At 41.0% G+C, this 18,312-nt stretch overlaps 1 protein-coding gene across 5 annotated transcripts in view; it reads right to left on the bottom strand.

The window, feature by feature from the left end:
- Positions 1-75: 75 nt before the first annotated feature.
- The window catches only part of CACNB2 (calcium voltage-gated channel auxiliary subunit beta 2), a 268,026-nt gene continuing 249,789 nt past the window's right edge, over positions 76-18,312 (bottom strand). For 4 of the 5 annotated variants that reach the window (XM_074157220.1, XM_074157221.1, XM_074157222.1 and 1 more), the window contains 4 exons: positions 11,296-11,447; positions 10,485-10,580; positions 7,959-8,144; positions 160-3,255 (listed from right to left, as the gene is read on the bottom strand). In XM_074157220.1, coding sequence (XP_074013321.1) covers positions 2,767-3,255; positions 7,959-8,144; positions 10,485-10,580; positions 11,296-11,447 — 923 coding nt within the window. In that variant the 3' untranslated portion in view covers positions 160-2,766. Of the gene's footprint in view, positions 3,256-7,958; positions 8,145-10,484; positions 10,581-11,295; positions 11,448-18,312 lie in introns of all 5 variants that reach the window. The other variant, XM_074157223.1, reaches the window with a different exon arrangement.

Genomic DNA, 18,312 nt, shown 5'->3' with positions numbered 1-18,312 from the left:
AGACTGCACGTGTTAGTATGATGTCGTCTATACATCATTAGTAGCGCTATACAAAACATGAGTCTCTCATTAGTTGGATTGGGACATGCCTTTTTTTGGTGATATTTATATTCCATAAATCAACATATAGGCCATACTTAAATACTAGGGCTTGGACTATGCTCTTTATTTTCTCATTTATTTGTCTATGTGGTTTTCATACAGTACTCAGTGCTTTGAAATTCTGCCAAACATTTCTTAAGAATACTTTAAAAAAGGTGGAAAATAAGACAGTCTCTGGAGCAAAAGTTTGGAGGGGAAAAAAAAAAAAAAAACCAAACAAAAACCCAACAACAAAAAAAATCAAAGTATCGAAGTGGGATCCATAGATCACTTCTTGGAGGACACAGCTGTCATTTAACAGTTGTAGGGAGCAACAGCGTTTACTCAAGTTGGTAAAATAGCTAAAGCCAGGCTCTATAGAGCAAGACATTATACCTTCTCTTTCCATTTCCACGTGATCTGATATGATTCAAACACCAAAGTCTTTCAATGTCATTTTCCACTGATACCCTGAAAATCCTCTCATATCAAAAGCCACTGTTTATATAGTCTTATATATCCATTTAGTAATACAATGGGTCTACTTACCTATGCTTCCTTTGGCTACAAAATCTTTTAGTGTTGTTTAGAAAAAATGCTCAAAAATTTTAGTTCTAGAAAAATACCCTTTTCCTTGTCTTCCCCAGAGTTCATCCTTCGAGCCAAATAATACCCTTGAATAACCACAACAGTCAGCAGCACTGGGAGGAACAGCCAGATATCTGACAGCAGAATTTCACACTCTTAGGTTGTAAAAAAATGCATTATAAAGCCTCAGGGAGAGGGGCGGGAGAGGGAGGACAAAGTACGTTTAAGGGAGTTAAACTGAATTGCTTGGATGCTGGAAGGGGAGATTGGAGAAAACATGCACCTGCCATATATCTTATCCATTTCACTAAAATGATATTCAAAATCAGGCAATGCTGATATTCCCAGAATTAAAATAATAAATAAAAAGAACTTCCAGCTAAATTAATTATTATCCCACTACAGTCTTTATATATAATGTGCTATTTACAGTGAAATACAAAAAGTATTTCGTTCATACAATGACTACAAAGACTATATATGTTGCAGAACAGCTTTTACACTAGGCAAGGGTATGGAACCTGTAGTCAAAAATAATAGTGGATTTCCCCCGACTTACCAGTGCAACAGGTGCTCAGTGCAAACCAAACTGCGGCCGCTCCCTTTGATTTCAATGCATTTTTCTCTAACAAGCTCGTAACAGAGTATTTTGTCACAGGCATTTTTCTAAGCTCTCACCAGCAGCACAACGGTTTAGGTGAAGGAAAAGCAGTGAGCTGGCTGCAAAGTGGGAATGCAGAGGAATTGGCAAGTGTAGAAAAAGTGGAGAAGCTACAAAAATTTATTTTCCAACAAAATAACTCTCCACAAGCTGTGTAAACTTTTCTTACTAAAACAAATACTCTAAAACACAAGGATTTTACATTTCCAGTGAAACACTCACAGTAACATTTGCCTGGTTTTTACTCTCCTGAAGTCTCGACAAAGAGCCAGCAGATTTATGCTTTCTCAATTACCTGGGCCAGTAAACTCCCTCACTGCAATTTGGATTTTTAAATTATTAGACAGGATGAAGGAACAGGCTCGTCGGGCTCTCGGGTAATCTTTGTTTTCCTCAGTAGAGTCTCCCACTTGGCTGCCTGACGTGCACTTGCACACGTACGCCCACCCACCCGCTCACGTACACACCTCTGTCACGTGCACTCCGTTATTCTGACAAGAGAACAAAAATTAAGCTGTGTCCATTGCAATTCTGTGACCTGTACAGAGAGGAATAATTTATAGCGGTAAGTTCCGTTATCTTTACCATAAATTTAAAATGCAAAATTGGGTTTGCAAGGACAGCAAAAGGTATAAGAGTTACACCCTTTATCTCAAGCACTCATTCGTATTTACAATAAGTATAAGCTTTCTGCTACAGAAGAAAAAGTATTTAGGTTGAACACTGTTACAGATTTCCTAAATGAGGCTAGTTCCAGTTGCCAGTAATTCAAAAGCAAATCTGCTGACTTGGCATTAGGACTCTAAAACAGTGTGATCAAACTTAGATAGTAAGAAGGTGTCTGCAGAAATAACATTTATAAACTGTATATACAGTACACAGTACCAGTACATAGAAAATAGATTTTGACTTTATGATCCCCTGGCTGTAAGGCAAGACTGAATTCTGTCTTCAAATGGAGTCCACCAGAGGTATAAGCAACAGATAGTGGCCCTTAAATCAATATGCAAATCAAGTGCATACAAATTAAAAATCAGAGCAGACAAAAAGTTTTAGATTTTTTTATGTATGTGCTGAGTCTGGCTTGCTGAATACACTGGAAGTTATTAAACATCAAATGTACCTTTTTTTAAAAAACACTAACAACACCTTGATGGCAACAGATATTGTTCAAGTGGCAGCTACCAAAAAACAGCTTGAAAAATGGCATAGTACAACATCAGGAGCTCTGCAGTTGTACCACGCTAATTCATAGAGCACTAACCAAAAAAATAAGTATATGAATATTCTATTTCATGCTATTGCTATGCGAGCAACAGCAATACAAATCAGCATACAGAAGGATACCATATGTTCTGCAATGAAGAACCCAAAGATATTTTCAAGGGGCATCGTTACAAGACTTCAAAGAAACACAAGACTGCCAGAGGCAAAAGTTACTGACGGATGTAAACATCCCTGTTCCATTCTCCTGCGTCGTTACGCTTTTTCGATATCACTTCCCCATCCTTGTCACAATATTGGTCCCTTGATTTATGACGGCTACGCTGTTTGTTGCATTCATTGTGGTCCTGCTCGCGGTCCCTCTCCTTTGAGCGATGCCTTGATTCTCTGTGTCTGTGATCACTGCTCCCGTGGGACTCGTCTCTATGATTGTGATCCCTGTGAGAATCATAGTGGTCACCGTGCTCATGTGAGTAGTCCTCCTTTGGCTCTACGTAAGCCGAATCTCTGCTGTCTTGTGTTTCCGAGTCAAAAGTTTCTTGCCTAGAAAGGCCTCTAACACCACTGCGATGGTTGTGGTGTTGGCTTGAGGAAGAGCGATGCTGGGATTTCTTGATGGGTTCGACCCGTGCTTCCTCTTCAATTTGCGAACCACCGCGTTCGGGGACTGAATGGTCATTCCTCTGGTCTCCTTGAGATCCCTGCTATCACAACCAGCAGTAAGTTCACATACATGAAAGGCCACATTTAAAAACCTCCCCAATATCAAATTCAACTAGAAAGTATCATGAAACCAATAAAATTTAAGTACACAACAATCCACTTTGAATCTAAACTAGAAAAAAACCATTAGAATTGAACTTTTACTGAAAATTCAGTATTATAATACAAACAATCCCTTTCATCAGAATGGAGAGTGGCACTCGGGTTATTCTGTGACACTTTCTCGTCTCCTGTGATGTTTCTGACCATTCCAGTTAGCAATAATTGCCTACCACGCTCCAGACAAAAGGAGAGCATGCAGAAGCAGGACAAACTGCAGAAAAATGAAAGAGGACATCCCATGCCGGGAGAGGGCAGGTATCAGTTCAGAGTTTAGAGATGCCTGCTTGGAAACAGCCCTTACGGAAAAGTGTTTTTAGAGGACTGAGGAGGTGGATTGCAGCAGAGAACCAAAGTACAAAACTTGGGCTCTTTTAAAGGACCTGATTCGTTTTGGTTTTCTTGTAAGAAAAAGATGCAATTGAATCTTGTATGAATAAAGTTTGTATTATGATACTAATAGTATCACTGACCTCCTGTTTTTCCCAGCAATAATTCAATTTCTTCACGGTCATGAAAAATTAAACTTTGACTTCATAATTTTAAGAGCTGAAGAATACAGACCATTGCTAAGGAAAGCAGGAGGAGAGCGATATTATCACCTAAAGAATTTCCTAACACACCACTACTATTAAAAGACTGAAATAAAAATTACCAGGTAATATCAAACCTACTCTTCACCAGCATAACACTTTGAAATCACTGCAAAACGAACAAGTGGCATTATTTAACTCATTTGGGGGTTTCATTACATTAACTTGCTTTTATTCCCAAACCACAGCCAAAGCTTTTTCAAGCTTAATTGCAAAACTTTACGAAATAGTTTATGGTAAAATTTAATTATCCTTCTCACATGAGGTGAAGAACGTCAAGACAGAATCATCTCTACCAGCCCAAAATTAAAGTAGGTTTTAACAGAGTTTTATACAGACGTTTGTTTGTGAGACTGTTCTGAATTTCTCAAAGTTAGTCTAAAGTTTGCCCTCCTGTGTTCAGAGTGGTCTAAAAATAAGGATTGCCTCCAGGGCAGCTCCCAGACGGATCCTCTTCCAGTCTATGTTGCGGAAAAGAGCTAGGGGAAGGAGGAAATTTTGTCCTTCAGCTACAGATCCTGGCAGGTGGGTTTCCTAGCAACCCAAAAAGTAAAATGACGGGAAATTGGAAAGGAACAAATCTGTATTTTATCAGAAACTTGTAAGCAGCAACATATTTCAAATCAGCAATTTGATAAATTTGACAAATCGTTATTTTCTAAGACAACATTTTGTTCTGTAAACCTCCCGGCGACTAGCTGGGTTGCTCCATGTGTTCCCAATTAGAAACAAATGGTACAGATGAGAACAAGGTAACAGAAACAGCGGTCAAATTCCTGTTTTGTTCTCGCTTTCATGATCTCAAGATGATTCTGATTTGCCAGAAAAGGAATGCAGTAATTGTAAACATGAATAGATGTGTTCAAGGTGAACAGAAATGACTCAACGGAGGTGAATTATAAATGGAATCAAGTGAAAAGCTAAAGAGTCTAAAGCAGTGCCTGTTCTGGATGTGTAAACACATTTTTAATAGTTCACAACCATGACTGTTTTTAAGGCACATAAACTGGGTACACACGTGAAACCCTTTAATTCTCACATGGTCAAATGCCAAATATGCATGCATCTATATATATAATCGTGACTAATAAAATCTGTCATTGCTGTGGTTTGAGAACAAACGCAGAATTTGAACCAGCTTTGAACGGAATGCTACTTTTACAAACCCAGATGCATCTCCTCTGCTATGACAAGTGCGTGTGGAGGAGCACAATCAATAAATTTAGAACTAATACATGCAATTTCAGAATAGTGTTAGGCTATTGGGATTTATGGGCAAATTAGACAGTAACTTTCCCTATATATTACAGGGGCACTGAGCAGTTAATGTTTCAATCTGGATTAAGATCTGGCTTGTGGTTTGTAACCCAATTAGGGCTCTGAATTGGATTAGATTCTGCAGCCTGGGAATTTTATGGCCCCACCTCATAAGGTTTTTTGCCTAAAATGGAGAAAGCTTGAGATAAGCCCATTTCATTATTCAGGTTGTAATTTCAAAGAAGTAGGGATCCTTGGAAAGGAGTTTAAGCAGTGCTGGAAGAGGAGAGAGAGAAGTCTGTGTCCACACAGTCAGTTTGGCTTGCTCCCTAATCCTGTACCACATGTGTGTGATGTTGCTCCAGTCTTCTTTTTGGAATTAGCCAACTATTTCCCTTGGGAACTTGAGAACAGTTGTGAGGACAGCTTGCTCCAAAGCTCTCCATCAGATAGACAGGACGTATATGGTCTTCACCGACTTAATTTCAAACAGTCCCAGGAGGCCTCACACGTTCAAGCATCTCGTGCCATGCAATGCACACAGTCAGCATCATGCTATAAAAATACCCCTCTGGCAGCTGGCAACACAAATCTCTCATTACAATGTACTTCTGGGACTGAAAAACCACAAAAACTAATTACGTCTCACGGCAAAGGGGTGCTGCATTGGACCCAGGGGAGAATGACTCAAATGCTTTGCAGTGTGGATGTGGCCCCTCCACACCAAGTGGCTGGTGGCATGGTTTATCTCTGCAGAGCAGTCCACAAAAATGGCACAGACATAGACTTTAAATTTTCCAAATAGAGGATCTTAACACTATTGAGAGAATGGGTTCAGCCACTGTGACTAGAAAATAAACCCACTATATTCCAAGACGGTGACAGGCTCAGGTTTAAGATGTCAGCTGAAAAAGTACCATGGGAAAATGAAACAAAAGGAATGTAAAAGTTCTGAGTTCCTTAAGAGACCCCCATTGCTTAACACTTTTGGATTAGTAGACCTACAAACAAACTGTGAAACGGCAAATACATTCTCATTTTCAGTCCTTAAAATAAAAATATGTTAATTTGTAAGGAGATAGCAAAACATTCAGAAAAGTGTTATTAAAACTCTGTATAGTTCCTCCAGAGAATGTGGTTAATAAAATGAGTAAGTGAACGATAAATCCACACCCAAAACGCATAAAAAAAACCTTGAGCAAAATAATAAACATGCCTACAAAGCAAAGAAAGTTTATCTAGCAAGTCTGCACACAACAATACTGAATTTCATACTCAGAAATTCTTCCAGCTCACAATTTTTTCAGGGGGTTTCAGCTCTGAGGACAAAAAAAAAGGCAGAGATGAGCTATAGCTTACACTCGTCTTTTCCTGCAACTGCTTTTGAAAGGAAGAGAAGGAGATATCCTGCAACGTGGCTGAAGCAGTTTTTCTTGCTAAAGAACAAACCTGTCAAGTCTATGATCTTCTAATGCAAAATAAATTCTTTGAGACCAAATTGTTTTGCAAGACCATAAAAACAAAAGGCAAATGGTTGGCATTTTAATTTGGGTGCAGATTTTTTTTTTTTTTAATTTTCTAAAAGGAGGCATTTTTCTTAGCCATAGTTATGAATCCTAACTGCTATAAATACATAACTTATGGGCCTATAGGGAACTTAGGTGGAAATTTAGATGTAGTAAGCCATTATTTGAGCTTGGACAGATTTTACTGACACCCCACTGTGATCTCAAGGTGTCACTCACTATTTATAATGAAGTAGCATCTTTAAAGACCTCATTTCATGCTATGCAACATATATACAAAGGAGAGGATCTCCTTATGCTGAGAACCTTAACACAATTATACAAAGCAAAAGTTGAAGGACAAATGAGAGGACACAATACGCCCAAAGGCAGGACAGTGCAGAGGTGGGAATAAAGCCTGTTTTTTCCCCACTCGCTAGACAGTACCCTTGCTGTTCGGAGCATACTGCCTCTCAAGGTCTTTCTGCACAATGAGCAGTGGGACTCGGGTTTTATGTAAGAGTTTGGTTTGAAGGAAGTATGTAGTTTTCACAGCGATGGCCAATGCATAAAAGAACAAAGTAAACACTGGTGGGGCCACTTTGACCTTGAGACTTCACTAATACAGTCAGCCATTCTCAACGTCTACAACTCTATAGCCTGTGGGAGGATAGGAACAGATTCCCTCCAACTTCTGTGGATCTGCTCTGTACATAACCCAATTTGTCACGCAGAGCCTCTGGGGCTGGGATTTGCCTATTAGCGATACTGTGCCCATCAGTCAGAGAGTTACCAGAGGCTGTAACGTGCATAGTATTAGCCCAGTTTTATTCCTCTGATTGGATTACATATGGCCAGCTATAAAACTGCTTGTGGCTGGTACACATATTACTGGCACAGTGGTGTCCTGGGCACAATGAAATCTTAAGTATTCCACTTCACGTCACCATATGTTTTCCGTCAGGCTGGCTTAGTGCTTGGAATCAAAACCAGCCCCCTAGTCAATACACAAACACATGCTACTGTGAATACAATAGCATTAACAATGATGTGCCTGTATTTGCCTTTTATACTGAAAATGGGTGAATGTCTACTGAAAAAAGCTCTTACTCCATCAACAACAGTAAGACATATTCAGCGTATTCTAATATCAGACTACCACTGTGCTTTGGAAGAGGAAGAAGTTGATAGAAGAAAAAAGAAGAAGAAATGGCATAAAAACTGTACCTGTAAATTAATATTTGGACCTGGGCTAATAGGAAGAGTGGCTGTTGCAAGTGTGCGAGTGAGAAGCTGGTTAGGAGGATTGCTGCTAGGCGGATGTGTGGCCTTCCAGTAGGCTTCCAAATAGTCAGCAAGGTGCTCACAAGCATCTTCAAGCTGGTTCTCATCAAGAATTACATCGAACATTTCCTGATAAAGGAAAGGTTTTAGTGAGAATAACCAACAGCTAAAGGGAGATCAGCTAGAGACATTGATTACCAGACTTTCCATTCATCAAAAATGAACCACATTTGTAATACTTGTGTCAAGATATTTCACCCTTTTGGATTATTTTTTTTTTAGTGCAATTGAGACAAAAGACAGCAACCGTAACTAACACTAATGTTAGACTTGCTAAAGCGAGTCCTCATGACTTCTACTTAGTAATGCACAGTCACTGAAGATAGGAAGAGGCAGCTTGAACAAATCTTAACACTCAAATATCCAGCAAGAAAGGTTAAATATTGAAGTTTTTAGCTATTGGAACAATATGGAATGGCAAGAAAAGGGATTCTCTCCCCATATCTAGAATAATTAAGAGAAAACCAAGACGAACTAAACTCAGTAACTAATAACAGTAAGAAACACAAGTATCACAGAATCACATCGTATTGGAAGGGACCTCTGGGGATCATGTAGTCCAACCCCCCCTGCCAGAGCAGGTCCACCCAGAGCAGGTTGCACAGGAATGTGTCCAGGAGGGTTTTGAATGTCTCCAGAGGAGGAGACTCCACCACCTCCCTGGGCAGCCTGTTCCAGGGCTCTGCCACCCTCAAAGTAAAGAAGTTCCTCCTCATGTTTAAGTGGAACTTCTTATGTTCAAGTTTGTGCCCATTTCCTCTTGTCCTGTCACTGGGCACCACTGAAAACAGACTGGCCCCATCCTCTTGACACCCTCCCTTTGAGTATTTATAGGCATTGATCAGATCCCCCCTCAGTCTTCTCTTCTCCAGGCTAAAAAGACCCAAGTCCCTCAGCCTCTCCTTGTAAGGGAGATGCTCCAGGCCCCTCATCATCTTTGTAGCCCTCTGCTGTACCCTCTCCAGCACTTGCCTGTCCTTCTTGAACTGGGGAGCCCAGAACTGGACACACTACTCCAGATGGGGCCTCACCAGGGCAGAGTAGAGGGGCAGGATAACCTCTCTTGACCTGCTCGTCACACTCTTCTTGATGCACCCCAGGATGCCACTGGCCTTCTTGGCCACAAGTGCACATTGCTCGCTCATGGTCATCCTATTATCCCCCAGGACTCCCAGGTCTTTCTCCTCAGAGCTGCTCTCCAGCAAGTCAGCCCCCAACCTGTCCTGGTGCAGGGGGTTATTCCTCCCCAGGTGCAGCGCCCTACACTTGCCTTTATTGAAGTTCACCAGGTTCCTCTCTGCCCAGCTCTCCAGCCTGTCCAGGTCTTGCTTTATGGCAGCACAGCCCTCCATCATGTCAACGACCCCTCCCAGTTTTGTATCATCAGCAAACTTGCTGAGGGTACATTCCATCCCTTCATCCAGGTCATTGACGAATATATTGAAGAGGACTGGACCCAGAACTGACCCCTGGGGAACTCCACTTGTTACAGACCTCCAACTAGATTCTGTGCCACTAATACTATAGATCATCCAGTTTTCAAGTGTAATACAAATATTAGGTAAGAGATAAGGCACACGGTCTAATTTTAGGTATCTAAAGTTAGGAGGCGAGTTTCCTGCAATCCCTCCCTGGTCAGGGAGACAGAAGTCCTCCTAAAGGCAGCTGTGGGAGCCTACGCAGGTCTCTAGCATTGACTTCTTGGGGACCTGAGGAGACTAGTCTCTTAACTGAGATGCTCGAACTTAAGTGATGAAAACATTCCTCTCACTCAGCTCCGTAACTATAGCAATTTCCCATTTCTGTGACTGAGCGGAACGTTCATCTTCTGGTCTCTTACCCATGCTCTTGGCAGTCGAGTATGCAGGCAATAATGCTTGCCACGTTTATAGCACAGCTGGGTCTCATCATCTCCACTTTATAGGTAGAAGTTGAAAGAATTTGCTTCAGCGCACATCAATAGAAGAACTGCAGAACTCTTAGCTATGCAATACCCCACATCTCTTTGCCAAAACTGTGACCAAGAACACCAGCAGTGATGGGCTGTGGTGACATATTCCCAAAGGGAGCTGCCCAAACCACCAGCCAGAGATAAAGCACAGCCACTAAGAGGGTTCATTTTTCATTTTTTAGACCAGTGACCCAAAAAGAATTATCAAGTAAAACAAATGCTCAGCTTCTTTGAGCGGTGAATGTATTCAGCACACACCCTAATAACTGCCTATGACTAGGACTGTTCTGCCCTGCACTCTTGTGCAGAGCCTAGAGACCTCAGGAGCCATTCTGCAAAAAAGCAACAGTGAAACACGGCCAGAAGAGGGCAAACATTCCCAGAAATTATGTAATTAACCTCCTGCTTGAAAAGAAAGGCACCTTTCAAAGATGAGACATAAATTAACAGTAACTCACGGGAGGACACTGTGACAGTTTATCAGCTGCCACCATCTGAACGTTAAGGTGTTTGGCCTGAGATTTCCCTCGAGATTTTATTAACCTCTGTAAAACCTGTGAAAAATAAGACATTAATAAAAGTGAGCAGATTTTGACTTAGTGTACATATATAACCACTTAAAATGTTTACATTTTTAACTGTCCACTTCAGCAGATCAAATTCTTCTTTTGCTGGATTCAGGAGCTGTTTACATGCTGTTTACAACCAGAACAAGCTAATCCTCATTTACTTCCCAACATCCCTTTTCCTGTTATGAGCACTAAAAAGTTCCCCTCCTGCTGCTTCTGGTGTTATTTGTTGAAATTCTTTAATAGTTCTCCAGAATCCTCTTCTCCTAATTCGTTCTTCTCTTTCAAATGCCTCTTTACAGGGTCTGTGAATTTATTATTTTTTTTTTTACAGAATGAAAGAGTACATTACCAGGAGATATAAAGCTTTCCTACCAGTCTGATATTCATTATGTGAAAATCTTCCTTTCATTTCTGTATTATTTTGATTTAACAAACTGCTAGCGTTACTTGATTGATAGTAAAAGCGCCCAATTTAAAAATCCATTGGAGCTCCAGTATCTTTTCCAAAATGGGTTTTATTAACCCCAGATCTAAGCTAAGATACTTTTTTGATTAATAATATTTCAAGAACCAAAGGAAAGCAATAGCAATACATAGCTCTGAACTTTAATGAGGACATGTGATTATCTCCATCTATGACCAAAAATAAGGGGGGAAAAAAAGATTGAAACAGCATGAATATCAGTAAAATATTTACCTTAGGAGAAGAAATCTTTACATATACTATAATGGGAGCCAGAGAGGTTTTGCTTAGTTGAGCTGGGTGGTTAATGGTATCAGCATCGAGCACTACCAACTGCAGTGTCCTTGCTAATTCAAAAATCCGTTCAATTTCACTTTGAACTTCAGCTGCAGATAAGGAGAAAATCAGACTTAGGGAAATATTAAAACGCAATTAGTTTTAAGAAATGTAAAAATGTGGTAGACTGGTGTGTTGCTCCTCCTCAGGCTGGCAGAAGCTGTTAGCCGTGCACGCCCCTGGCACACTAGGGAAACAAATGCAATGTTAATGAGAGCATTTTGCCCCCCGTTTCTTGCCCTTGCAGGCAGCTCTGGCTGCCTCCCTCACCCCCACTGCTTCCTGCCATCCCAGCCTAGAGAGATGCTTTCTTACAGGACCCCAAGTCCGTGCATGTAAGAAAAAAAGAGGTAAGAATGCCTGCTATATCACATGGTAATCTCACTATGCCATTAATTTCCTACATGTGAGTAATTTCAGCTCAGACGTTAACCTTACATTGAAATCAATTTTCTCAAACTGGAGTGCCTGAGATAGGCACGAAGACTTACTGAGGTGTGTACACAACCAGAACCTCCTGGTTTTCCACTTACTTCAACTTATCAAAGCTCTGGAAAACCGAGTTTCCTTTATATGCTGGCCTCAGTATGATACCATACTAAAAATTTGATTCCTATGTGTAAAACACTTCTTGAAAAAAATTAATTCAATAATCCAAATAATGCAATGGTATCTTCCTCACAACCCCAGAAGTTCTGGAAAGGTGATTTTCCCAGAAAAAATAATCTTATCGTCTGGTAATTCATATGGCCAGCTTCTTAGCACCTTGCCTGACTGGCAGTAGTTTCCAGAGCACACCGTTCCAAGACAGATGGACTGCGTCCACTTTCACAAGCGATGTAGAAACTGTTTCATTCCCAAATGAAATAAAACTAAAGCTGATAATAGCAAAATCCTCCTTCAAATGGAATCACATTTTCCTGATCAGATCTTGCTATGGGATGACTTCACAGAGAAATTACAGAAGTTGGGTGATTTGTGCAAGTCTATAAAGAAAGCTATAGAGCCAGACAAGATTGTAGTTCATATAGGTTTCCCTTGAAAGGCTATGCATACTCCATGAACAGAAACCAGATTAGATACTAGCCCATTCAAAGTAAATATTAGAAGATAACCAGTAGAAACTTAAATGTCAATGAGAGGTACCAAAAACTTATTTATTAGAGAGTTTCGTGAAATGACACTATCAGCATTTTATCTATTATGCTGGCACAAGCATTACGTTTGCTTGAAAACAGAGCCTATCTGATCTGACTAGAGAGAGTTTTCTATAGCTGATGGTCTCTTTCAAGAGGTGTGAAGAGATTTATTTTTGTTATCTTAGAATAGCGACTGATTAAATTTGGTACCACGATAAGGTTGCAAAATTTTCAAGAGAGAGCAAAGCACCCCAGCTAGTCTCCATTTAGCTCAGAGTCTTTTGGTTTCAAATGACTAGGTGACTACTATGATCATTTTATAAATGAAGTAACGTCTTAATTGGCCATCCAAAAAATCTATATGTGATGCTCTCTATTGGAGTAGGTTGACATCGTTTTGGATCTATTAGAGATCACTTCCATCTGTTTGTAGTTATCTCCAATTTTGGTTTTGTACATGCCAGTCAGTCTTTTACAGCAGAGAACACTGCGAGATGTGCACGGCGTGCTGGTGTGTGCTTTCCTGCTTGTCCATAAAAGTCCTGTGGCCCAGCTGCTGCCGGAATTAGGACCACATTTTTGAAGGCAGAACTTCTGATGGTTCTTAGCACATTCACGATTACATTTTCTGCAACTTCGTTACATAGAGATATTGTTGGAATGACTGAACACCATTGTCTTAGTGATTTAGTAGAAGATAGTCAATAGTCTATCCCTAATTTAAGTCCAAATGACAAATAGAACAAACATATCAGAGATAATTTGTCACACTGTTCCGATGATGAGTTTGGATTGCTTTCCCGCAATTTCAAACCAGGCTCAACACTTCAGTCAGAATAACAATATCAGTTAATGTATCATTTTAAGACCATTCCAGACTGCTAAAACCCCTTGTTCAAGACAATTTATAACGAGGAAAATCTGTCTTTTTGCCAGGGTATCATAATTTTGTCTGGGGAAGCAGTATTTGCTACACTGCTGGAAGCACTTTTCTGCCAGTATAGAATATATCTCTGTGAACTAGATTTCCTGCTATGCTTTTTGAAACAACCCTTTGCCGGGACAGAGCATGCCTCAAGGTATCTTCTACTGTGAAACATACCCAGGGCAATAATTGCTGGTAACTATGGTGTTATGAACCAATAGATTTTACCCGAGTCGGAAGACGGAGAGATATCTCTTCCATCAATTAAAAAGTATTCCAGTATTTACATTTCTTAACGTGGCTATAGGAGAAAATCCCTTGGGAGGATGCCCTTAAGGAAACAGGAGTCCGGGAAGGATGGACATACTTCAAGAAAGAAGTCTTAAAAGCACAGGATCAGGCTGTCCCCATGTGCCGAAAAACAAGTAGGCGGGGTAGAAGGCCAGCCTGGCTAAATAGGGATCTCTTGCTGGATCTCAAAAACAAAAGGAGAGTCTACAACCTTTGGAAGAGGGGGCAGGCCTCTCACGAAAACTATAAAGAGGTAGTGAAGCTATGCAGGGAGAAAATTAGGAGAGCCAAAGCGCAGCTAGAGCTCAACCTAGCTGCAGCTGTTAAGGATAATAAAAAATGTTTCTATAAATTCATTAACAACAAAAGGAGGATTAGGGAAAATCTCCCTCCTTTATTGGATGCAGAGGGAAACATAGTCACCAAGGATGAGGAAAAGGCTGAGGTGCTCAACGGCTACTTTGCGTCAGTCTTTAGCAGTGGAACTAGCTGTTCCCTGGACACCCAGCCTCATGAGCTAGGAGACAGGGAGGGGAAGCAGAATGAGGTCATCATGATTAAAGAGGAAGAGATCAGTGACCTGCTACGCCGTTTGGATGCACACAAGTCTATGGGACCGGATGGGTTACACCCAAGAGTGCTGAAAGAGTTGGCAGACGTGCTCGCCAAACCGCTTTCCATCATTTACAGGAAGTCATGGCTAACTGGGGAGGTCCCAATGGACTGGAGGGTGGCAAATGTAACACCCATCTACAAGAAAGGCAAAAAGGAGGATCCAGGAAACTATAGACCTGTCAGTCTAACCTCGATACCAGGGAAGGTCATGGAGCAGGTCATCTTGAGTGCCATCAAAACCCACATAATGGGCAACCAGGGGATCAGGCCTAGTCAGCATGGGTTTATAGAAGGCAGGTCCTGCCAGACGAACCTGATCTCCTTCTATGACAAGATAACCAGATTATTGGATGAGGGAAAGGCTGTTGATATTGTATACCTGGACTTTCGAAAAGCATTCGATACTGTCCCCCATACAATTCTTGTGGAAAAACTGGCTTCACACGGCCTGGATGAGCATACGATCCGCTGGGTCAAGCAATGGCTGACTGGAAGGTCCCAAAGAGTGGTGCTCAATGGATTTAAATCCAGCTGGCAGCCGGTCACAAGTGGTGGGCCTCAGAGCTCAGTGGTAGGACCATTTCTGTTTAATGTCTTTATTGATGATCTTGACAAGGACATAGGGTGTATCATCAGCTAGTTCGCAGATGACACCAAGCTAAGCAGGAGTGTTGATTCCCAGGAGGATAGGGAAGCTCTACAGAGAGACCTAGATAGATTGGATCATTGGGCCAAAATCAATGGCATGAGTTTCAACAAGGGCAAGTGCCAGGTTCTGCACTTGGGCCACAACAACCCCATGCATTGCTACAGGCTTGGGGAAGTGTGGCTGGAAAGCTGCCTGGAAGAAAGAGACCTGGGGGTTCTAATTGACAAGCGGCTGAATATGAGCCGGCAGTGTGCCCAGGTGGCCAAGAAAGCCAACGGCATCCTGGCTTCTATTAGAAATAGCGTGACTAGCAGAAGTAGGGAGGTGATTGTGCCCCTGTACTCAGCACTGGTGAGGCCACACCTGTAGTATTGTGTCCAGTTTTGGGCACCTCAATACAAGAGAGATATCAAGGTGCTGGAGCAAGTGCAGAGGAGGGCAATGAAGCTGGTGAAGGGCCTGGAAAACAAATCATATGAAGAGCGGTTGAAGGAGCTGGGACTGTTTAGTATGAGGAAGAGGAGGCTGAGGGGAGACCTCATCACTCTCTACAACTACTTGAAAGGACACTGTAGAGAGGTTGGTGCTGGTCTCTTCGCACAGGTAATTAATGACAGAACAAGAGGGAATGGCTTCAAGCTCAAGCAGGGTAGGTTTAGACTGAACATTAGGAAAGAATTTTTCACAGAAAGAGTGGTTGGGCATTGGAATAGGCTGCCCAGGGAGGTGGTTGAGTCACCATCCCTGGATGTGTTTAAGAGACGTTTAGATGTGGTGTTGGGGGATATGATATAGGGAAGAACTTTGTAGTGTAGGGTAGATGGTTGGACTCGATGATCCCAAGGGTGTCTTCCAACCTGGATGATTCTATGATTCTATGATTAAAAGTTCAAGGAACTACACTGCATGATGACTGGTTGATGAACTAGTATGTTCTGCCTCTACCTCTCCAGGCAGGAAGGTATGGAAAAAAATGCCACAGAGATTGCTGAAGAGGTCCTGATCTCCTGTCCCTTAGGGTACTTCTTCAGCTTCTAGAAAAGCCTTCATTTTGCTTGAAATCTTCCTTGTATTCTAACTTTTTACTACACCCAAGATTGTTGCAATTACTTAAATAATAGTAGCTTCTCTTATTAGATGACAAAGGATTTATCTACTGCTGCGGCTTTGGTTTTCTTCTTTATTTAGCAACATGTCTCAAAAGATTCTTTCCCAACAAGATGCTCAACACAAATTTTCTCTCAGGCTTTTGACCAAAGTAAGCAAAGAATCCTCAATGTCACATGGGGATAGTAACACAAATGTCACTGGTAGTTAAAATAGAGAGCTGAGAACAATAAGAGTGTGATATCTTCAAAGCACCACAGTAATAGCTTAGCAATCTTCCCACCTCCATGAATATCATCTATTTATAATAATGTCCCTTCTGATGTACTGGAGAGGCATAACAGTGAGGCTGTAACAGTTAACTCCAATAAATTATGTTTGTCAATCATAATGAGAGGCATAAACAATTAGATTTACTGTGACAATTGTTATGAAATGCTGGCAGCCCAGCTACAACACTCAAAACCAGAAACAAGATATTAAATTTTGAAGCGACCCTTACAATCTATTTGATATGGCCTCATTAATAAGAAAGGGAACATATTTTAAATGACAGGAGCACTCAATTATTTATTCCATACAATAGGGGGTCTATTGTGCTCTAAGAAACAAGAAGAACATATCTCCCAGCCACCTTTAAATATTGCACATTTAAACTTACTCCCATAAATTCCAAATATCCCTATTGTACTCTGAAATGGATAGAAATTCAGTGCAATGAGAGCACAAGTAAATGGCTTATCCCATTATAGGGCAGACAAATATTCTTTACACCAGTTGGACCTTACAAGTGAATTTCAAGCAAAAATCTTTAACAGTTCATTAGAATCATCTCACCTAAAGTAAAGGCAAAAACACAGCAACACTACATTGCACCTATGTCAATTCACTAATAAAAAGATGAACTATGGCGGAATTTAGGGTCACTTATACAATGCCATGCTAAAAGAACACCTCTACTCCACGCACTTGGAGAAACACAACCCTCCTTCAAACCTGGGCAGAAAGCATGTGTGGCAGCCAGAAGTCACTGGGACACTCAACTTGACAGAGCAGTGGCTACATCAGCAGTATGTTTTAGGAAGACCCTGATGAGACAGCAGTTTCGTGATGGGGATGTGATGTAAAGTGGTCACGCTTCTGGCCTGCAAAGGCCAAATTAGAAACCACAAAATACTGCTTATACGCAGCAAAGAGGTTTTGATCTGCAGCAGGAACGGTGAAGTTCACATACTGACAAGTGAGTACAGTACAGGTTTAATACCCTAATCAATTTGATCTTGTCTACTTCTCTTTGGTATCTGCGGCACTGTTTCGTTCATAGAAACAGATTTGTAAATTATTACTTGGACTGCAACAGCCACAGAGACGAAGCATTCTCTTTTGCTTAACAGAGCTCCTGATATTACAGATGTATAGAATGAAAAGAACAATACCTATGTCCATGCATGTCACACAAAAATGATTAGCAACATCTTGCACAAACTGCTTTCAAATAATTTTATAAATTAAGGAGAAGAGACATCAGTAGCCATGATTCTTCTTACGCTAATTCATTTATACAAGCACACTTACTTCAAAATAATTAATCACTAAATTCCATGAACATAATTAAAGAAATGAGAAGTTTAAGGCAGCCTCAGGAATTCCAAAACAAAGGCATTAGAAACAAATGTGTCATATATCCCCCTTAAAAACACATAGAAAGTATTTTAACAAAAAAGCACCTGAGAAATGGCTAAAGGCTATATCTGAAAACCAAGAAAATGAAAAAAGAAAACCAAAAGGGAAGCAATGACTATTGAGTTATGCCCACACACCTCTTGATTAAGAAGTAAATCATGAGCTTGACTGACAGAATTCAACTTTTAAATTTTAATTTGTGTGCATGCGTGTGTACATGTGTACACACGTGCTTGCATTGTGGGCAAAATCACTTAAGTGCTCCATCAGGTATTGCAGTAACCAGAATGCAGGTACTTGGCCACAGCAGGCTATCCCAGACCACGTTAGATGCCTGTGCTGGCTATATACAAACTGGACAGACCAAGGTGCTACCGAAGGTGATCCAGAAAGCTAAACGGTGTGTAAGCAGTCCGGAACAAGCCAGTAAGAAACCCCACGTGTACATAAGTGCTTGGCTTTTTTCTTCTCACCTTACCCTTTCCTCCCCTCAAGCACCAAGGTTG

The sequence above is a fragment of the Numenius arquata genome, chromosome 12 (genome assembly GCF_964106895.1).
Source record: "Numenius arquata chromosome 12, bNumArq3.hap1.1, whole genome shotgun sequence".
NCBI classification, from domain to species: Eukaryota; Metazoa; Chordata; class Aves; order Charadriiformes; family Scolopacidae; genus Numenius; species Numenius arquata.
The sequence above is the reverse complement of the archived record's forward strand: the minus strand, read 5'-3'. Positions and strand labels throughout refer to the sequence as shown.